This window comes from Artemia franciscana, unplaced genomic scaffold (assembly GCF_032884065.1).
Source record: "Artemia franciscana unplaced genomic scaffold, ASM3288406v1 PGA_scaffold_23, whole genome shotgun sequence".
Taxonomy (NCBI): domain Eukaryota; kingdom Metazoa; phylum Arthropoda; class Branchiopoda; order Anostraca; family Artemiidae; genus Artemia; species Artemia franciscana.
This window is the reverse complement of record NW_027062649.1, coordinates 2226268-2249898: the sequence shown is the minus strand read 5'-3', so window position 1 is coordinate 2249898 and position 23631 is coordinate 2226268. Positions and strand designations below refer to the sequence as shown.

General features: G+C 36.5%; 1 protein-coding gene across 2 annotated transcripts in view; it reads right to left on the bottom strand.

Annotated features, from left to right (window-relative positions):
• Positions 1-225: 225 nt before the first annotated feature.
• Positions 226-23631, bottom strand: part of LOC136041472 (L-lactate dehydrogenase-like) — a 37645-nt gene continuing 14239 nt past the window's right edge. For both annotated transcript variants that reach the window (XM_065726165.1, XM_065726166.1), the window contains exons 4-6: positions 21559-21732; positions 14592-14833; positions 226-512 (exon numbers count right to left, since the gene is read on the bottom strand). In XM_065726165.1, the coding sequence (XP_065582237.1) occupies positions 348-512; positions 14592-14833; positions 21559-21732 (581 nt within the window). In that variant the 3' untranslated portion in view covers positions 226-347. The remainder of the gene's footprint in view (positions 513-14591; positions 14834-21558; positions 21733-23631) is intronic.

The window sequence follows — 23631 nt, the reverse complement described above, 5'->3', positions numbered from 1 at the left end:
AAAGAATCATTTCAGATCCCCCTAGAGACCAAATTGACAAGCTGATATAATTAACCTGCTATTTCCGCCAATGAATAAGTACTAATTGAAGGGTTTTAGACAATCGACAGTCTCTAGAGAATTGAGAGACAGAAGGCTACCCTAACTTCAATTTTGATGTTTCGATGCTCGATGTTTTCAAGTTCACTTAATCACGGCCTTAATATCTATCGAAATGCAAAGAAGTAACGATAAGGCTTTATTCAACACCTAAACAAAAGAAATAGAGAATACACAACATTGGACCGGTTCCAACACCGGGTTTATATGCACTTGTCAAGAAACGCAAAAAAAAAGTTAAAAAAAATCTAATAAGTTAAACCTTGCTGAACTTCGTAAAGAGTATTGGCACTTTTTTGAAGCTGAGCTTTTTCGGCTTCGCTAAGGGTCTGCTGAATCACGTGGGTCACTCCATTTTCACCCAATACACAAGGAGCGGAGAGGAATACATCTTTGTCAATACCTTGCATTCCCTAGAATAAACAAAAAGGCTTTTTATAGTACTTTTTTTATTTAACAATATTGGGTATGGCTATAAGAAAATATAGGTTCAAGGTTTTGAGTTCGACCGGGTTTAAGGAAAAAAAATGAATAAATAAAAATAAACAGAAAAATAATAACAGGTATAGACAAATTAATAAAGAAGAAAATAAATAAATCTTCCCTTCCAGTGGCGTAAGTTCGTAAGAATTCTGGGGAGGGGGGCAAAGTTGGAGCCAATTTTCCCAAATTAAGTGGAAAATGACAGTAAAACTTAAAGGTGATCAGTATAATACCATAGAGGCCACAATACACTAAAGAAAACTGATCGCTTTCTGTGGATGCTTGAATTATGCAGCCTTATCTTAGTTTGGACAAGAATTTTGGAAAAACTAAATTTCAATCGGGGGGGGACTGGGGCCCAACCGAAAGTTGGCAAACTGAGGTCTGGGATGGACAGTTATGCCCCCTGCCCCACAGCAGATGACGCCCCTGTTTCTTTCCCCCAAAACGTACATCCACGTCACCTATTTAAACTAATAAATAGACAAAAAAAAATATTGTTACAAAGTCGTAAGAATAATAAAATCCTTGAATAATTGTGCTTTCAACATGGTGTAACTTGTCCAACTTTTTTTTCTATCAAAACACATTTATGAATCCTCTGTTTGATATTGCTTTCCCTCCCTTTGATATCTCAATATGTTTAAGATTTTCTAGTAATTTCTCGCATTTTCATATAATTCTCATATTTTTTTCTGTTTTTTTTTTCGAAGTTTAATCTTTCCCCCTATTGCCTACACCCAAATATAAACACCATTTTAGGATACTTTATTATTTCAGAATTAGTGTTATAATTGCAAGAGAACATGTTCACGGTTTCATAAGTAAAGAAAACATCATGACACCACAAAAGGCACATTGCAGATTTATTGATAGTTAGATGATCAAATAACTAAATCAATTTATTTATGGTAAAAAAAAACCATTGCACGGTAAATCCTGGTTAAGGTTCCATTACTAAACAGATAGTAAGCAACCAATTCAGGAAAACATCTGCCAGAGTTCTCAATACACTAATCAACAAACCTCAAACAATTGTTTTTCCATATCGAACTTGATTGGATGGTGTTCCAGCACAGGTCCCATGGTCCTCCATGGTGTACATTTTTCTGATCCAAAGCGGGCCAGAGTTTCATGCTACAGTATTTTGGATTAAACACTGTTTCTCGAATTCCATGCTCATCGATTCATGGAATTAAGAGTGAGAATTGACACAAGGCGAGATTCGAACCGCTTAACAGGTTTGTTTGACTAACTCGTTTCATAGTCGTTTCAGTTTGGTCTCATATATAAATCCGGTGTTTGGCAACAATAAGTTACAGCTAGCATCCAGTCCCAGAGCCTAGAACTCCTTGCCCAGAATTGACGAACTCGTTTCAGTTTAATTTTAGATATAAAATCCGGTGTTTGGCAACAATAAGTTACAGCTAGCATTCAGTCCTAGAGCCTAGAACTTCTTGTCCAGAATTGACTAACTCGTTTCATAGTCGTTTCAGTTTAATTTCAGATATAAAATTCGGTGTTTGGCAGCAATAAGTTGCAGCTAGCATCCAGTCGTAGAGCCAAGAACTCCATTTCCAGAATTGACAAACTCGTTTCATAGTCGTTTCAGTTTAATCTCAGATATAAAATTCGGTGTTTGGCAACAATAAATTACAGCTAGCCCAGTCCTAGAGCCTAGAACTCCTTGCCCAGAATTTCAGTTTTATCAATCCGTAAACTTTTTGTCACTATATTTATCATCTCAAGGCCGTATTGAGGGAGGGAGAGGGTGCCTAGTGAAGTCCCTTAGCTTTCCATCTGATATTTCCAAGTAGCAAAAAGTTTCCAGACTGATATTCACGGGAATACAACATTTAGATAGGTTTAGACAGCGAAACCAGGTTGCTAGTGAAACGTAATCCTGGCTACTGGTTTACAGCGGCGAATTAAAAAAAATTCACACATGCCTTTATGTAAATCACTAACTTCATGCAGTGAATAGTATTTTGAAAACCCTGTAGAATCACAGTTCAGACTCTTTCAGTCGAACTCTTTCAGTCGAAGTTCACAATAGTTCCCACTAGTCTTATAAGCCAGCTTCAGTTTCCTATGGGTGTTGACGAGTGGTACTTTTTAGCTGTTTAGACAAGATTTTTCGTAGAAGCCCTTAAGAGGGGCGGTCAGGATTGACTTCTGAATTCAACATGCCTGAATTGACTTCTCTGGCTAAGCAAGTGTATGGCCAAACATACGCTGTTTAGACATGAGAGAATTGCTGGATTTACATGTGAATGCCCCTTTATGAAATCAGCTGGAAATCAAGGGAAAAATATTACAACAAATTCATCTACTTGGCTGATGAATTGACCTGTTAACTAGATGAATTGTTGCAATAAATATTTCGTCAGGAAACGAAATAAAAGAAAACGCCAGGAAGTGAAAAAAAACTAAAGCATTTTATGGGGAAATCCATACCCGAGCTAATAAGAATTTATGATTTTATAGAAGCAATTAATGTTACAAGTCCACAAAATTTATTACTTTTATCTAAATTGAATTCTCCGTACGTCCATTCAGATAATACGTTACCGGATTTTGAGATTAATATTTTTCTCCCTTAGATGCGAAGGAAGATAAAGGGTGCTCCTCTGAGAAGATGTACAAGAAAAGATCAAGATGGAGACAGTAGTGACGGAGAGGTATGAGGGGGTGAAGAGGCCTACTGGTAAAATTTGTCGTGAAGGTTAAAGCATATCCAGAAAGAAGGATTCGCAAATAAACATGTTTCAGCACTATGTATAAGCAAACGCGAATCAAAGATGACAATTCGATCTAGAAGACGGTTCGGGTCTCCTTCCAACTTTTTATCATATATCTTTTTGAAAAAGCTTTGAGTGAAAGGATGCTCTATCCCTACCTCTTCCTTCTTCATATCAACATCTCTACAGCGGTAATAATAATTGTGCAAATTATTCATTCAAGCTTTGACACAACTGAATGCAATTTTTAATCCTCTTCATATTCATTATGTAGTTTAAACTTTAAGCGTAATTAAAAAAGTATCTTTTAATAATAATAATTTTGCATTATAACAGCCTCCGTGAATTTGTCATAAGTTTTTTCCTGTCATTACGGAGAGTTATACGCACTATACAGAGTGGTATAAATAAAGTTGGGCACAGTTCTTCAACTTTAATTAAAATCAAGGCGAATTAAATAGGTAATATTTAATTCAGTTTCATGGTAATATTTAGTTTCATGTAATATTTCCATATTTAGATCCACGGTAATATTACCATGGTATCTTGGTAATATGACCATGGTAACATGGTAATATTTAGTTTTTAATTCTTTCTTTTATAGAAGTTGAAATTTATCGATGTTTACGCAGATTTCTCCCTTCAATATTTTGTAAACCTCAAAAGCTATCCAATCAGTTTTCTGTTGTATGATTTGGCTTGGTAAAAGCAGAACGTAGCTCCAGCATTTGTATTGGGGAGAAGAGGGGTCTACATCCGGAGAGTCAAAGGGCATAGACCATATAATAATTTCCCCCCTAAATTATTGGGAATGGAAATGTTTCCCCCCCCCAAACAACACCACTGTCTAAAAGTTGACCATATCCAATTACTTTGCACGGGCGGAGACCGTGCAAATTTTGTCTTCCCTGATTAACAAACTTCCGTCTGAGAACAACAGAAGTAATTTCAATTAATCTTAAATAAAAAGTAAATCATTGGAAACACCATTGTCAAAGACCTTGAATAGGAACTGGAACTTGTTGAACAACAAGAAAAATCGCTTGGGACAAGGAGAGGGAAAACACAGCTCCAAGGAAACACGGCTTCAAACCGTAAAAATCTAGTCAATGAGTGTTCTTGGCGAGCAAATTCCTACTTCGCAATATAAGAATTGGCTCGTATCTGGTCCATACTCCCTAGGAAATATGTGACACAGGATAATAAATCCAATAACTACAGAAAATTTCAAAAATAAATGTAATAAGCTTGTGTTGGGGAAGGGGGAAGCCTGACTAGTTATTTCAACGCAACAATTGAAATAAATTCCCAAAATTTCCTGAACAACAATAAAAAGTATCTTAAATCAGAATGCTCAATTTCAAAAAAGCATGAACGGTAAAATAGCGTAGAAGCAAAATTGTACGGGTTAGGTAAATACTGACGCTTGTTTTGGATTCCGTGTGAAAAAAGCACTATTAGAATCATATAATTCGGTTGATGAGAAAAAAAAAGTCAAACTTTGTTTAATGGTATAACGTGAATAATCATAAATACAAAATGTAAGAAGGTAATAAGGAATTTTATGAAGACAGTGAATGAAACGTAATATACAGCTTAAGAGAATATTTTATTCATTGTCTTTAGAAAAAAATTTCAATATCTTCTTATATTTTGTAGAATAGAAAAGCAAGATGTCATCGCCATCAATTTTAAATAACAAAATAAATAAGAGTCTTTAATATTTGCTAAACGACAACCTAACGGTGAATATTTAGATTGGGTTAATTTTGAACAAAACTGGATTTTGGAACCGTGGCAAACCATAAAGATAGTTGGTTGTATGTTGTAGATAGTTGTATCAATGTTGTTTGTAGATAAGGGGTAAGATAAAGCTACTGATCTAAATACCAGCTGCCCCAGTTCTAATTATATTGAGACTAATATTTTGACGACAGATCCTCCTAAATAAAGCTATTTTTGTGGGAGTCGGCGTTTACCCCGAAGGAGGGAGGGATATACCTCAAAGGATGCATTTTAATGCCAAAAGATCCCAACTCTCATTGAGCTTTAAGATAAAAACAGAATTAGTTCGAAGGGAGAGACGGAGGATGGGGGTAGAAATTGATGTAAAATCCCCAGGACCGTATCCGGGACTTTTGTTTGGGGGGTAATTTTTGCAGGGGTGGTGGGTACAAAAAACTTTAAGAAACGCACCAAAAATATGAAATTGATACTCAGTCCCTTCTAATTTCTGGGAATATTTCTGGTCTACGCTGTTATTATGAAAGTAACGGGTAACATTAAACCCAAAAATGAATACAATTTACTCCGAATAGGAGGGGGACTGCCCCTTTTTCATTCCACCTAAACCTCATCGTCGCAGAAACTTCGGAGGGTGCTCATAACATCAGAAACTGAGAGTTCTAGTCCCTTTTTACAAGTCAAAAGTAATTGAAGACCAACCAGCCGCGGAGGGAGTGGGAAATTTTACAGGGATTATTTCCACAATGGCTATTTTCCGGGGAAGGGGGGGGGGGGGGGCTAGACGCCTAAATCGCACTTTTGAAGATTATCTCTTGGCCCCTTCCAAGAAAGCCTCTGTGCGTTATAATCTCACCCCAGAAAGGTCGAGGATGATATGCTACACATTTTACAGAGGAATTGTCGAAAATAGGTATTAGATTAAAATAGATTTTAGATACTCGTTTGAATAACCATATATAAAAGTACAAAGTTTAAGATGGTTGTACATTATATGGATGATACTTTATATTATAAGGAGACATTATATGGATGAAGAATGATATGTTGCCGAAAACTATACCTTTTGGCAATTCAGCTAGGGTGAAACGAAAAGCAGAACGCCCTTAAAAGGATAGAAAAAGTAGGGGGCGCACGTTCACAAAACATAGGGAAGGGTCCAAGATTTTTTTTTTCGATTTTCGTATGAAGACACAAAAAGTTATTTTACAAAATCTACAGGGAGGGGTATTTCTTAATGAAAATATCCAAAAAAGGTGTTTTTAAAAATTCAGGGAAGGGTGATTTCCTCTCCCCCAATTGGCACCCCAGGGAATAAGTAAGAACAGATTTATAGCAAGTAGCCTACGTAATTCAAGGAAGGTAGCGAAGAGTGAAGCTCTGAATATAACGGGATGGAGGAGGAGATTGGGGAAATCTGACAATTCTCCTGAAAACTTGAGGACTCTCTAGTAAACCAGTTCTACCAATTTAGGCTTTGTCATTCTCAGGACAAGTCTAAGCCCCCAAAGCTTTCATGATACACACGCTGATTGAGATCGAAACATTTTATTTATAATGGAAACATTTGACATCTCAGCACTATACTTTATGCCTAAAATTCCCCTTCAACAATTTCAAACAGTTCGTGGTAACGAACTGTAAGCAAGGAGCAACTCGGCTAAACAGTAAACGAAACTCTAAGAAAACAAAATTTTGATACCAAAAGATACATCAAAAGAGTCGGATTTTTATGCTGACTTCAAATATATAAGTTTCATTTTAGTCTTACCCATCAAAAGTTACGAGCCTGAGAATATTTGCCTTATCTTCGAAAAAAGGGGGATACACTCCCTAAAAATAATAGAATCTAATGAAAATCGCACTAACAGATTCAGCGTATCAGAGAACCCAGCTGTAGAGGTTTCAAGCTTCTATCTGCAAAAAATGTGGAATTTTGTAAAAAAATTTTGCACGAGGAAAGATCACAAATGCGTGTTTATTTGTTTTTTTTTCTTCCCAGGGGGTGATCGTATCGACCCAGTGGTCCTAGCATATCGCGATAGGGCTCACTCAAACGGAAATTAAAGTTCTAGTGCCCTTTTCAAGTGACCAAATCAATTGGAGGGCAACTAGGGCCTCTCCCACGCTAATTTTTTCCCAGCCACCCGATCAAAATTTTGAGATAGCCATTTTGTTCAGCATAGTCGATAAATCTAATAAATATGTCTTTGAGAATTCCCGACAACCCCCGGAGGAAGGGCTGCAAATTGTGAACTTTGTCCATTGTTTACATATAGTATTGGTTATTGGCAAGTATACAGACGTTTTCAGGGGGAATTTTTTCTGGTGGGGGAGGGACCAGGGGAGGTTTACGTGGGAGGATCTTTCCATGGAGGAAGGGAATTTTCCATGAAGGGGGTGCCGGATTTGCCAGCATTATTTAAAAGCGATGAGAAATTAAATAAAAAAACAAGTTTTTTCAACCGAAAGTAAGGAGCAACATTAAAACTTAAAACGAATAGAAATTATTACTTATATGAGGTGGTTTGCCTCCTCGTCAATACATCGTTCTTTACGCTAAAGTGCTTTTTTAGTACTTTCAAAAGAGCTTTTATTCTAATTAAACCCTTTTAGATTCAGGGGTCATTCTTAAAGATTTGGAACAAAATTCGAACTTTATCGTAAAGAGCAAGGTATTAACGAGGGGCAAACCCACTCATGTGCGTAATAGTTTCTGTTCGTTTTATGTTTCAACGTTGTTCCTTACTTTCAGTTGGAAAACTTTTTTTTCTCTTAAAATATCTAGTTTTTCTCCGTTCTTTTTCCTAAGTACCCGTTTTCTTGCATCCTACGTAACTACATGGTATCAAAGAACCCATAGGCCATCTTGATCATTATCAAGAAAAATTCGCCCAGGGTTATTAATCAGGGAGGGGATTTAATGCCACTCCTAGATTTTGTACAGCCTCATTTTGGGTATTTTCATTGAAAATAACAAAAAAAACACAACCCCCTCTATATTCTGAAATATATCTTTTTTGTATCTTCATAAAAAAGTTTCATAAAGTCTACCCCCTCCCCACACTTTTGTGAATCGGGGCCTCTAAATTCACATTATACACCCCTTGCCCTTTACATACGCGTTTTAGTCTCAGAAGCAAAACCATTCCTAAAATAGTACGTCTAGAAAAAGTACACGTACGTTTCGGAAAAAACAATGTCGCTTTCAAGAGATTTTTTAAAATCTTTGATCTCCTTTCAAAAAATTACCCACCCCACCCCTAAAAAAGTTGTTTTATGTGTCTATTGATCCGTCTGGCCACTATTAAACAGAAATTTACTTATGCATCCTCCCCCCTAATGTGCACGAGTGTATTTTAGAGCCAGACAAAAGAACCATCCGCTGGAGGGCCACACACTTCCTCTCTAGCTGTTTATGAAACTCTCATGGGGATACTGACCAAGAATGATTTAAGGAATGTTCCCATATTAGGCAATTTGCTGCGTGGAAATTATTCACGGAAAAGAGTTGATAAATTGTAACGGAAATTATGTTCAACCGGTTCCCCAAATTCACATTATTCTTCTATTTTTTGTCTTGCAGACTAAAATCGTTGCCAAGTTTTTAATCTCTGTTGCCAAGAGTCTGCCACAATATTCTTCGTGGGAAAGATATGTCAAATTTTTACTGACTAAGATATGAATGTAGACAGGTAATGATGAGGGGTGTAATTTGAGAGGGGAATGCTACTTACATTGTTGTCAAGGAAAAACAGAGGCATGTACATCGGAATTGAGCCCGAGGCGGGCGAGGAGCAAATTTTTAAAAAATGAAAAAAATCCAGTGACTGGTGGGACAAAATAATGACGATTCAGGAAAAGGCAGGCATACGACACCCCCCCCCGTACATGGCTGAATTGCCTAGGGTTCCACATTCTCTCTCAACGCCGTCAAAGGTCTACATAATTGATATGCCTCATAACCCAAACTGCGTGCTTTCGAGTATCCATCTGGTACTATGCTTATACATCCGGTACAGCCCCTTCAATCGTGAAGAAATCAAGTGTGTATTCCCGTGGAAAAGGCCGAGAGGTTTCCCACTTTAAAAAAAAACTTACAACAAGCGGTACGGTCCACCCAGGGCTTTAAGTACGCAATATGTAGCGTCAAAGGACGCAATTTCCATGCTTTGTGGATGAAGTGACAACCCAAAATGTACACCAAAATCTAGAAGTCAGAAGACCCTTCAAAAAGGCGGTAAGTCCATGAGGAAGGTTTGAGCTTTCTTTTCTCACGAAAGTGCTAAGACCTTACAGCTCACCGCCAAATAGAAGACTGAAGAGACAACTTTGATGACACTCTTATCAAAGTCCACTGATCAGTTTAGAATGAAGAGATATTTGCAGAAAAAAATAAAAAGAAGCCTTATATGTTAAGTCCTCAAATTTTCTTTAAAATCGTTTCTGTCAAAAGATGTATGACCCCAGCATATTGATTTGCTATAAAACGGGGCTTTTATTTTAGTAGAGACAGAAAGACCGGGCTACAGTATCCGATAACTATGATTAATATCACTAGGCATTATGTCAATTGCTAAAATTTTCCCTAGGGAATTTCTAATATTCAGGGCAGGAGTATGGAATTCAAAAGAAGTCCTCGGCCATATCTGGCTGTATTCATTTTTCACAACTAACATTTTCCCCATGGACTGAATTTACTGTGATGCTATTAGTGATTAAGACAATATCCAGAAGTTCATGCTTTTGTCAGGGGACAAAAGGAACCTAGGGGACAAAACAACCGGGCTACAGTATACGATAACCATGATTAATATCACTAGGCATTATGTGAATTGCTAAAACTTTCCCTGGGGGATTTATAATTCCCAGGGTGGGAGCATGGAAGTTAAAAGTAAGTCCACAATTCCAATGAAGTCCTCGGTTATATCTGGCTGTATCCATCTTCCACAAATAAGATTTTCCCCATGGAATGAATTTATTGTTAATGATTTTTGCTAAATATTGATTCTAATCGTTTTTAATATTTTCTAATTTAATCACTTCTAAGTTTACACCTCTTAATGTAATCGCCGTTATTTTGCTACTCTATGATATTGTTCTAGCGTGTAAAGTATAAAAGTAAATCCCCCGATTCTGGCAGAGATCAAGGAGGCAAGCAGAAGCGATAATCCCCTTTATTAAAGAAATTGCCTAGTGCATCTTCTTTTTACAGAATTCATTTCGTTTTTAATACGGAACTATATGTCAAAAATATAAAACAGTGGACTATTAGCCAAATAACAATCAGTTACAGCCTAAATTCGGACCTCTTCCCCTCTCTCAAACGCACCTTTATTTGTAGAAAAACCAGCTGGCTAATCAGTCAAATAATCAGAAACAATATTTTGGGTTTTCTTTCATGTAAAAATTGTTTCTTGCAGCATAGCCCCTTTTCACAAACAAATAAAAATTCAAATAGGGATAAATCTTGGTGTGATGCGAAGAATTAAAAATCTAGTCGCAAAAAAGATTCTAAAAATGATTTATTTTTCAATATTTTGTCCATATATTAGGTACGGATGCTCTATATGGGCAAGTAATTTTGTAACATGTTTCAAAAGAGTACAAAAACTTCAGAATAGAGCTGTAAAATTATTATCGGAATTTTATGATTCTGATGATGTTCCTGCTCATGAGCATTTTAAAAAGAATAAGTTGATGGATGTATCCCAAATTCGAGATTACCAAGTTGCGATTTTCTCGTATAAATATTTGAATCGCCTGCTCACCCCTCCTTTTGAAAATCTTTTTACTTTTAATAGAGACCATCATGGTCATAAAATACAAGAAAAGCTGATAACTTAACTCATAAGTTTAGGAGTACCACTCGGGCATCTTTTGTGATTCGCCATTATGCTTCCCATGTTTAGAATATTTTGCCCGAGGATGTGAAAAATGTGCTTAGTCTTCCGGCTTTCAAGTCGCGGTTAAAGAAGTTTCTTTTATCTCGTTAGTGATTTTGATGTGAGGCCCACTCCAGGTTGTCATTCTATCCAAGGCATTTCCCAGATTTATTTTGCTGTTAATTTTTTTCTGTTAATTTTTTTTCTGTCTTCTTCTTGTCTTTTCCTCATTCTCTTTTTTTCCTTTCTCCCTTCATCAGTTGAGTTTCTTTTGTATTGAGTAGCGTGATATGAACGTGGTTTTAATTAGCTTAGGATGATAACCTCACTTGCCCTTCCAAGCCTATTGCCTTTCTTGGCAGGCGAATGGCGAATAGTGTTTGTTTTCTTTTCTTAATAAATGTATATCTCACATGTCTGTCTTAACTTTTTTCACATGTCACGACCCGTGTATGCATCTACATTGTTTTCTAGTTTTTTACTGGTTTGTTTTTTGACAGTTTTGGTAAAATGACGGTGGGTTTCTTCGCCAGTTTTATGCGTATTATCATTTTTAAACCTACTTTGATGTTATTCTGCTTTGACTTCAAAATACGACTTCGTCCCAGCCGGACTTGTGATAGCTATTTTTGTAATAACTCTTATCTTGTTCGTTTTCCAATGATCGTTCGTGGTTCGATTTTAAAGCATCTACTTAACCAAAGTTAGATGGCAGCATACATTTTTGAAGCTTTGAACGACTTTAGATAACAGCACTAATGTCCTGTAGTGACGCAGTGCACTTGACATAAGCTTGGTGATAAGGGACCCAGAGATTGGACCTAATTGTAGCAATACACTCCGGGGCGACGCAGGGACCTTAGTAGTCAAGAAGCGTCGTTACTCCGATTACTTTACTTTTTTATTATTACTAAATCAATAAAATTAATAGAATATTTTATATATTATTTATTATAAAATATTTATTATATAATAGAAAAAAATCTATACAATATTTTGGCTTTTACTACTTCTTTGCTACAAAGAAAATGTATCAAGTTAAGGAATAGAAATTCATATAAACTAATTGAATTTTGATTATCAGAAAACAGAATTTATAATTAATAAATTAATAATAATAAATTAATATAATTGATAATAATAATAAATCAATATATTAAATTAAAAGAATTAAAAGCACAAAATTTATAGCAATACGAATTATACACCGCGTTCAATAGCCAATTGCAATTATTGAATTGCTATCAATATAAGCAGCAATGCCTACTAACACAGATAGAAAATTCTTGAAAATGTATCTATTGGTATAGGTTAATATATTCGGTTTGTTTCAACGGTTAGGAATAAGTGAAGACGAACAGGCGACATTAGGTAACGAAAAGATTCATCAGGTTGGGAGCTTCAGTTACCTGGTAGTATTATTAGTAAAGATGGTGGGAGCAGTGAAGATGTTAAAAGTAGAATAGCTAAGGCTCAGGGTGTTTTTTTCACAGTTAATAAAAGGTTGGAAGAATAGAAAGATAAGTCTGCAAACCAAGATTAGAATATTGGAAGCTACAGTGATGACAGTGGCCAAATATGGCTCTGAAGCATGGGCACTCCGAAAAGCATATGAAAATTTAATAGATGTTTTCCAGAGAAATTGCCTACGGATTGTTCTGGGTACCCGGCTGACTGACCGTATTTCAAACAGTAGGTGTACGAAAAATGTGGTTCAATCCCGCTTTCTAGGGCTATAATGAAAGAAAGGTTGAGATTGCTAGGCCACGTTCTACGGATAAAGGATAAAAGATTACCGAAGATTGTCCTTTTTGGCCAACCGTCTGGGGCTACACGGAAAGCAGGTCGTCCTTGTCTGGGTTGGGAGTATGTCATAAATAAAGATTTAAAGGAAATGAGAACTTCCTGGGAGGGTGTAAAGAGGGAGGCTTTAAATAGATTAGGTTGGAGGAGGAACGTGCGTAGCTGTGTTGGCCTCAGGGGGCTTGGTGCTGCAGTGAGTTATTAGTAATAGTAGTAGTAGTTCTATGAACTTGCAGTTTTTTTGCAAGAATTCATTTGAAGCTCAAACTGCGTTCAGTAAAGCACAAAAATGCGGTTTATATTGCAATTAAGTGGAATAAGCTCTGTTGGACGCGCGAAGAATCTTGTTGGTTTGAAAATTGACAATGGAAAATAATGGAAAAATAAACTTGTCATCCGTATCATCTAACCACACGACTTAGACGATGACAACTAAAATTTCCATGCGTCTTTTAATAATCAAGTTTCAATATCTTCACCTTTCCCAAAGGAACGGGGGTGTTTTGCTCCTTCGTTTATGGCGCCAGGATATGATTCTCAGGGTTTTCAAAAAGCTTAGATTAGAACTTTATTCATTTTTTTTTATATCACTGTACATGGATCGTTTTCGAAAGCATCAAATTAACCTAAGTTAGATGGCAGCTTTTTTTCAGTTGGTAGAGTTATAGATGGCCACATAAACTTTTGAGAATTACTCTTTTCTTGTTTTAAATATTGGCACTGGCAAAATAACGAAAACAGAACTTTTAATAAATGGAAGTCAAACTCATGGCCTCCAGCTAACTCGGGAGGCAACTCAACTGCAAAGCCACCTAAGACAGCCACCGACGACGATACCGATCATCAATAGAAAAAAACATTTTTTTTTCAGGAGCACCAATTTTAAAAAATCAGGGGGGGGGGCAAGAATTTATTTTCAGTTTTAATAAATGAAGATTCGGATAACAATCAAAATCTAGCGTTTTTTTTTCCAATGATAATACCAAAATCAAGGTATTTTTCAAAATATAGTGTGAAAATCCTCGCACCAGCCCAATTGCGGCCTTTAGTTTTTGTATATTTTCTGCTCATAACACTAATTATTTTTCAAACCACAATTCACAAATAATTTTTAGGGACAAAGAGAAAACCGTATACAATTGCTTTTCGGTAAATAATTCCGGGTCGCTTTCTATACAACTTTCTTTGGAATTTTAAATGAAGTAATGGGGCCAGAAAAACGGAACTTTCTAAAATTAGCTCAAATATCAATCCAGGAAATCTCCAAAGCATACATTGACCTAGCTCATCGACCTTAACTGAAACCAAGCAAGAATAACTATGCCCTGCAAGTAGATACATTTCCAGCATGCGACCTCTCCTTATTTTTAGGCTTCCAATCATAGCTTGACGGTAGAAATCCTTCCTGAGTAAACAAGAGACCGTCGGTTCAATTCCTGTCTATGGCAAGTCTCTTATATAGCCTATTATGAAATTCATTATGGAGTTCATCAAAAACAGGGCTTAGGTGAGTTTCGCCGTTATCTGTGTTAAATGTGAATTCTTTTTTTATGTATTTCTTAAGTCTGTCTTATGCCTTTCTTAAGTCTTTTTAATCGTTTAATCTTTCTTAAGTCTTTTCTATTTCTTAAGTCTTTCCTATGTCTTTCTTATTTAAACTGTGTTTTGTTTTATTTTATCTTTAGGACTTTTATCTGTATATTTTTACTCTTTATTTACTTGTGTGCTCTGACCCCGGTGGAGCAAAAATCACAAGCGAAATATCTACATATTAATTACTTGGTTAAGCATTTTAAATTCTCAACAGTATAACGTAACATTCAAAGTAAAAGCTCACCTGCACAAGTGTTGAAACAGCATAACAGGATCTAGTGTTCTTCAAGATAGCCTGCGCCAGGGCAGCAACGCTAAGACCAATGGCCCATGAGGTATATCCCTTCAGTCTGATAATTTCATAAGCGCTTTCAACAACTTGTTTGTGAAGTTGTGTCCATTGCTCTGGGTCTTCTGACGTCCCGATACTGGAGTCGAGGTCACGGAGCCTTACACCAGCTATGTTAACACCAGACCATACAGGAACTAGATATTGATAGTTATATTAATACCGTTAGTCTTACACTATTGCTAGTACTGGCTTATTGCCAAATTGCTTATTTTAATAGTTAAATAAGGAATGCAATAAAGAATTAATACTTAAAAAAAGAAAAAGGAAAAGATTTTAGAATGTTTTAAAAAAGATTAATACTAAAAGAGAAAAAGAAAAAACGTTAGTTCTGGTTTACGGCCTAATCACTAATGTTAATAATTAGAAAGTGAATGTCAAGAAAAAATCTATTAATACTAAAAGAGAAAAATAAAGATTTTACAGTAGTAACTATTTTTGTTTATTTGTGAAGTTTATTTACCTAAAAAAAAAGGTAAAGCTTCATAAATTATAAATATTATGCATGTGAATGCTGGCTTACCCTTAAATACCCTCCAAAAATAGGTATAATAGTTTGAGGTTATTTTTCTCTTACACCTGTACAGCCTATATCATTATTTGCCGAATGACTATCGCATCGACATTTTGACTGACGAATTCAGACGGTTTGAACTGGATTTATTAGGAGTTTCAGAAACTCATATCCCAGGGGTAGGAAGCATGAAATTAGGTGACATAGAATTTGTTTACTCAGGCAGGAAGGATGGGGTACATAGACAGGGAGTAGGGCTCATGATGAATAAGGAAGCTGCTAAGTCTTGTTTAGGCTGGGAAGATATTAATAATAGAATACTAATTGCTCATTTTATGACTAAAAAGTTTAGGGTATCAGTTATAGTAGTATATGCCCCCATTGAACCAACTGATGGAGATACTAGTGACTCAGATGGATTTTACTTACAGTTACAGGAGCAAATAGACAGGGTACCAGGTAGAAATATGGTGTTTTTGCTAGGAGATTTTAATGCCCAGGTTGGTAGAAATAGGGATGGATGGTATCCTAGCCTAGGTAAATTTGGTGTAGGAAAAGAAAACAGTAACGGCTATAGGCTTTTGCAATTTTGTAGGTATAACAGCCTAGTTATAACCAATACGGTGTTTGGTCACAAGATGGCCCATAAGTTGACATGGTATTCACGTGATGGTAAGTCAGCAAACCTTATTGATTATGTTATTGTAAACAGAAGACTAGCAGGATCAATACAAGATACTAGGGTGTATAGGAGTGCCGTTATTGATGTTAAAAGTAAAGATCACCATCTAGTAGTGTCTAAGGTTAATTTAAAGCTGAAATTTCGGAAGGGTAACTCCCTCCCGGAAAATTATGATGTTGGTAGACTTCAGGATGAAAATTTGAGAAAAAAATTCCAGGAACAGTTGACTACTAAACTTGAGAGTTTAAAATTTGACAATGTGGAAGATGGATGGAATAATTTCAGAAAAACAATTTGTGAAGTTGCTGATGGTGTCCTAGGGAAGAGTGCTAAGACTGCAACTAGGAATATTAGTGAAAAAGCTTTAGGTTTAATAGAGAGTAGAAGGGGTTTGTATAAGAATTATCTGAGTGATAGGTCGTATGAAAACAAAAGGAATGTAAAGAAAGTGGAGAAAACATTAAAATATGAACTAAGAAGATGTGAAGTGGAGGCGATGGATAAAATTGCTGAGGGTCTGGAAGATGCGGCTAGACGGCATAATAGTAAAATATTATACTGGCATGTTAATAAATTGAAAGGGAGTAGCCAATCCGGACTAGTCCCAGTTAAAGATAGAAATGGGGCCACAATTAGTGATAAGGAAAAAGTTAAAGAAAGATGGGTGGAACATTTTGAGAATGTGCTAAGCCGAGATACAGTTGCAGGAAAAGATATAGATGAAAATAAAAAAGTTTGTGATACCTTGGATGTGAAGGAAGATTTGTTTAGTGAGGAAGAATTAGTGACAGTACTAAAAGGATTAAAAAATAATAAGGCCCCAGGTGCTGATAGTATGATTGATGAGTTTCTTAAATATGGTGGCTCTGAGGTTAGGAATAAGCTACTGAAGATTATGAACATGATTTTTGAAAAAGGGGAAGTACCCAATGATTTTAGGAAAACCTTAATTAAACCACTGTATAAGAAAGGTGACAAGAGTGAGTGTCGTAATTATCGAGGCATTAGTCTGGTCTCTGTAGGTAGCAAATTACTGAGTAATATGATACTTTTTAGACTGAGACATGTTGTAGACAAAGTTTTAAGGGAAGAACAATGGGGTTTTAGAAAAGGTAGAGGATGTGTCGACCATGTTTTCACTCTTAGGTTAATAATTGAGAAGTCCCTTCGTTGTCAAACACCTTTGGTTCTCAGTTTTATCGATTATGAGCAAGCTTTCGATTCTGTTGATAGAAGAGCGTTAACAAAGGTCTTATCGTTATATGGTATACCAGAAAAATACATTAAAGTGATTTGCGCTATGTACGAGAATAATACTGCTGCGGTTAAGGTAAGAAATGAGGTTAGCAACTGGTTTTGTATTAAATCAGGAGTTAAGCAGGGTTGTGTCCTACCCCCCTTTATATGGATCATTTTTGATGGACTTCGTCTTAAGGAGCACAGGAAAGGCCATTGGAGACCATGGAATCAAATGGGGAGGAAGAACACTCCTGGACTTAGATTATGCTGATGATTTAAGCATATTAGATGAAAGTGTGAGCAAAATGAATGAATTTTTAGAGATTTTGCGAGTTCAGGGTGCTAAAATAGGCTTGAAAATTAATGTTACGAAGACTAAGTCACTAAGGCTAGGAATAAGTGAAGATGAACAGGTGATATTAGGTAACGAAAAGATTGATCAGGTAGTATTATTAGTAAAGACGGTGGGAGCAGTGAAGATGTTAAAAGTAGAATAGCTAAGGCTCAGGGTGTTTTTTCAGAGTTAAAAAAAGTTTGGAAGAATAGAAAGATAGGTCTACAAACCAAGATTAGAATATTGGAAGCTACAGTGATGACAGTGGTCAAATATGGCTCTGAAGCATGGGCACTCCGAAAAGCAGATGAAAATTTACTAGATGTTTTCCAGAGAAATCGCCTACGGATTGATCTGGGTACCCGGCTGACTGACCGTATTTCAAACAGTAGGTTGTACGAAAAGTGTGGTTCAATCCCGCTTTCTGGGGCTATAATGAAAGAAAGGTTGAGATGGCTAGGCCACGTTCTACGGATGAAGGATGACAGATTACCGAAAATTGTCCTTTTTGGTCAACCGTCTGGGGCTACACGGAAAGCAGGTTGTCCTTGTCTGGGTTGGGAGGATGTCATAAATAAAGATTTAAAGGAAATGGGAACTTCCTGGGAGGGTGTAAAGAGGGAGGCTTTAAATAGATTAGGTTGGAGGAGGAGCGTGCGCAGCTGTGTTGGCCTCATGCGGCTTGGTGCTGCAGCGAGTTATTAGTAGTAGTAGTAGTAGTAATACATGCTTAGTCACTGTTTTAGTTTGATTTGTGCATTTGCATGTACATTTGATATAAATATATCAGCTAATAAACAAAATATTTTTCATACAGAAGCATTTAGTTTTGTTTTCTGACTAACTGAATCCCCTCTCCCAACTAGGGGATCAAACCCCCCCCCCCCAATTTGAGAACTTAAGTGTTTAAAGTCAATAAGTGAATTGATATTTTATCATAACGCCATTATACCTGCTCGAGTAAAAAAATATTCTCTTACATAGGTAATGTAAATAATGTAGGTAATGTAAGTTATGTAAAAGGGTCGCGAGAAAAAAATAAACAAAAAACGGGAAGCGCAAAAATTCTCAAAGGTGGAAAAGGACCTGCTATTCTAAAAGTTAGTTTATATGTTCTAATTCTAGTTGCATTCTCTGTTTTCTTATCTACTTTTTATTTACCAACAATACACCTCATTACTTCAGCACCCATCTACATTTGTCCCTCATCCATACAGGCAAGCGCAAAAGGTTGGGGTCCCCCCGGGAGGGGGGAGTAATTCTATTCCCCCCTCCCGCCTCACAAATATAGGGTATGTATGAAATAAATTCACGCATACAAGCCGTTGCTGACATATTCTTATTTTCACTTTGAGCTGGTTTTATGAGTTTCAAGTCCGTGGTTATGAAGCATTTTAGATTGGAAGTTTATCTACAGTCAGTTAATAGGGACCTGTTTTCTTTATTTTAAATTTGCTTTTTTTTCTTCTTTTTTAAATTATTAGTTATTTAACATAATAAAATCGACGAAAAAAAGTTAACACAGTCCTGCCTAAACAGAGCCATATGGGTACCCTAGACATAAAACTTATGTTGATAAGCAAGCCGCTGCCACCAAGAGTCTAGCTGGCCCCCATGTTAAAAATTGCTTATAGGGTTCCCATCAAGCACTATTTAGAAATTTGTATTCAGCAAAGTCATTTACAATAGACTTGTATTCCGTAATTCCCTTTAGCATTACAGCCTCCAATAAGTGAACATATTCCCCCCCCCCTCACTCTCTATCTAACACCCAGTTTAAACTAGGTTTTTTTTTCTTCAATAGGTTACAACCTACTATTATAGTTCGACTAAACCTTGTATTCTTAAAACGTTTGAAAAATATACTGTATATATATAAATATATATATATGTATATAAATATATATATATATATATATATATATATATATATATATATATATATATATATATATATATATATATATATATATATATATATATATATATATATATATATATATATATATATATATATATATATATATATATATATTGGAGTATTACAGCCTCCAATAAGTGAACATATTTTGCCCCCCCCCCCCCTCTCTCTATCTAAGACCCAGTTGAAACCAGGTTTTTTTTTTCTTCAATAGGTTACAACCTACTATTATAGTTCAACCAAACCATGTATTCTTAAAACATTTGAAAAATATACAAATATTAGTGTTCCTAGGCCCAGGATTGTACTCCCGACCCCCCAACTTCCCCATATTCTTTAATGAAATAGACCTTGTAGGACTTATAAGGTAAAATAAAAAAAAATCTAGAAAAGAGTGTCAACCTCTACAATATTGCGAAATATTACACTTTCGCATACATTTTGTTCCTCCCAACGGGAGGAGGGCATGAAATTAGCAAGAGTAATTCATAAAATTTATGATTAATAGAAATAGCTCTTCACATAATATTTGTTTATTATTGACATGTTTAGACCTGGATAAAAACTAACGGATTTGAAAGTTAAACACAAACAATATTAATTTTATTTATTGTGTTGCGAGAGCAACACTTTGGTTTTGTCGTGTTTTTTTTTTTTTTTTGTTCCTAGCACCCCGATTTCAGCTTATTCCTAGAAAGTGGTAAGGGTCTAACCTCTGCGGTTTTTACGGAAAGTGTGGACCTTAGGCCGGATTGATGAATATGACTTTACATTTTGGAAAGCTTCGTAGAACTCTTGCCTGGGGCCAAAAAGGATGGTTTTTGCTTGTCCTTGAGCCAGAGCCTATAGTGTGTGAAGTGAAGAGGAGTTGTATAGCCTATGTCAGAGAGGACTATCTGAAGTTATGCAGCCAAGCTTTCGTTTCATCAAACCATGTTTCTGCTTTCGAGTGGAAAGCTCCGTTCTAGCAGGCAAGCAGGCAGGCACCAGTTTCAAATTGAAGATGGACTAAAATCTATAAGTGTTAAATATATGAGACAGTTACCCTGCCCCACAGCCAATATATCTTCTTTGAGTGATAAATAGAAAAATTGAGAGAAGCAAAAAAGCGGCATTTTCCCACGGGTCCGAAAGTGCTGCCATCTATTGTTTCTACCCATTTCTGTTCGTGATTTTAGCTGAGTTTATCATTCGGTTTTTCGCACTTGGGATTGCGGTAGAGAAATGGTATCAGATGTGCCTCTTAAACTTTAAAAGTTCTCTCATTGCTAAAGAAATTAGAGTTTATCCTTTGCTCCTTTCTAAGTGATGACGTTAGAAAGTTGGCCTACGGCAAAAAAGTCAACTTTTGAACTAAGACAGATAGATTTTTTTTTTCGACGGCAGTCGATAACTTTTGATGAGCTGATCAAAGTATATGTCATCCATTTTTTTGTACAAAAATTCCTTCATAAGATATACCAGTTTGAAAGTTTAAAGGGGTTGACAATTTCAGTAGTAAGGTACACACTGAAACCAAAAATAGGCCGATACCAATTGTGAGACATATAGGGGAGTTGTAAGCAACAGTCGGCTGTTAGCTCATAATCATCCTCGGCAATGAGGGGTTCGCAACTCTTACTAGTTGGTGTACCTATTTTGTTTCCGTTGTATTTGATGGTAAGACCAATTTGGTTCCAGTGGTAAGACATGTAGGGGACTCGTAAGTAATAATCGGCTGTAAGGCTACAATCATCTTTAGCAATGAGGAGTTTGCAACTTTTGCGAGTTGGTGTACCTAGTATGTATTTTAGCATCCTTACAGATTAACAACTTCAGCGTTTAGTCGCAGCGAGGAAACAAAACCAAAGTGTTGCTCTCGCAACACTTTACTCGGTGAAGCCGAGCAAAGGTTGCCGCAACACCTCACGTTGCCCATGCAACGTAAATCTAGTTTATTTTTAATTCTAGGCTTTAAATTCTATGGAATTATTAGAACAGGTACATTTCGAAAAACTGTAGTAAAATTTTTACAAGATATTCAAGAGTTCTCTGCTTTTCTGGGAATTCAGATCTTCTTCTACAATTTCTAAGCAATTTTAATACTGTATCTCTTACAAAACAGTTTTGGGTGAACATTTTTCAATTCAATTCATTTATTTGAAAAAAGAAGAATGATAAATCGCTACTCACCACTGGAGTCACCGTGTTCACCAATAATCCATCCGTGACAAGAGGACGGTGCAACATTTAAGCGTTGTGACATCAAAAAACGGAAACGCGAAGAATCCAAGTTAGTTCCTGATCCAATAACACGGTTCTTTGGTAATCCACTGATTTTCCAGGCAACATAAGTCAAAATATCAACTAGAAAAGAAGTTTAATTCCAAAATAAAGGCAAATTAAAACAGAGTTACAAGGCAAAATATATGGCAAACAAGGGAAAAGTATAGTACATAAGTGGAGTGAATTATAAGGCATAAGGCAAAATAGGCGGTAAACAAGGGCAAAATATTGAACAGAGGTGGACACAGTCATAAGGCATAATATATGGCAAACAAGGGAAAAGAATATAATGGTAGGTCAATACAGTCATAAGGGAAAAAATATGGGAAACAAGGTAATAATATAAAACGGAGGTGGACAAAGTCACAAGGCAGAATATGTGGCGAACAAGGGAAAAGTATAGTACAGAGGTAGACAGAGTCACAGGCAAGTACGGATGCAGAGCATTAATTTGGGGGCAGTCCCAAAATGAAAATGTAACATCCTCCCTCTATAATTTTATTTAAAATAATTGAATTACGGCCGGGTTTTCTATCGACGTAACTTAAGGCAACGGAAGACCAACTGGCTGACTTTGGCGCTTACGCAAGGCATTGGGAAACATTGCCGAGGACGTTATTGCTACTAAACATCGATATCCGTGGGCCCATCAGAGGCAACCCAAGTCAAAGGGAAGGTTACGTAGTCCTTGCCTGTTACATTTGGTGAGTTGTAATATCTTCGATTGCTCTTTGATAGCATCACGGTGTTGTAGGTTTGCAATATAAGATGAATGGATAATCTAAGCGTCTGGACACCAATGTGAAAGGCTTCTATAGATAGAGGACAAAAAAAATATAGAAACATTATCTCTCAAAATACAAATTTTCGAGAACGCACCCGTTGTTTACATGAAAATGTTTGAGGATGAGGCCGTTATTTCTAATGTTGTTACCGGTACTTTTGGCCAAGGTACTCAAAAGCAAAGGAAGAGGGCAAGAAATAAGAAAAGGCCTAGTCAGTTGGCTGTGGAAAAAGACAGGCCTAGCTGATGCTGCAAAATTTCTCTCAATCAAGGTGAAAAGGAGACGTGGCAAGATAAACAGTGCGTTTTGATGCAGTGGACAACAAACTCTTAAGCCAGTTTGATTTTTTGTCCAAAATTTGTCTCTATGAGACTAAAAGAGAACCTGATCAAGTTCAGAATATAATGTAAAGAAAAAAAAAGAACAAATGGGTAAAGGGGTCTGATAAATGGTGCTAGTATAGCCACACCTAGCAGCAGGAAACGCATCTTCACAAAGAATATTACTTCTCAAAGGACCTCGTTGGGGTACGCCAGAAAGGATATTTGGCCTTCTGGTGCCCTGCAATGGGTTCCACATGTGAGAAAAAGGAAGTATAACAAGGTCTCATGTCAAGGGAGATATAGTATACTCATTTAACTATTGACATAGACTTGGCAGAATAAATTGAACAGCAAAATTTTCTACTCCCGATTTTTGTCAAGATTAGTGATGGAAATAAAATTATTCCATTTGGACATATGTATTACGTACACTTCATCTGCCTCTCGGTCTCCGGGGAGCAGTGATAAGTGATGCCAGCCTTTGCATGCTTATACAGGCCACAGCACTATCACTTTCCAGCCTCCTTGTCTTGGTCTGCACTCCCTTGGGATCTCCCTGACAGCACAGAAACGTTTCAGTCTTGGGTTTATAACCTATACCGTCTTTGAACAATTTCATTGCGTTGAAATGTTTCATTGTTTTTATTTCAGAAAACAATCGATTTTCCAGTCTTTATTTCTCGTATATAGTACTCAATAGTATAATTTAGCAAAGCGTTTTAAGAAATTGTTTGGGGGGGCGATCACCTCCCCTTGTATCCTGGCTTGGTCACAAGGCAAAATATGTGGCAAACAAGGGCGAAGTATAGTACGGAGGTGGACAGAGTCATAAATCAAAATATATAGCAAAAAAGGGCATAATATAAAACGGA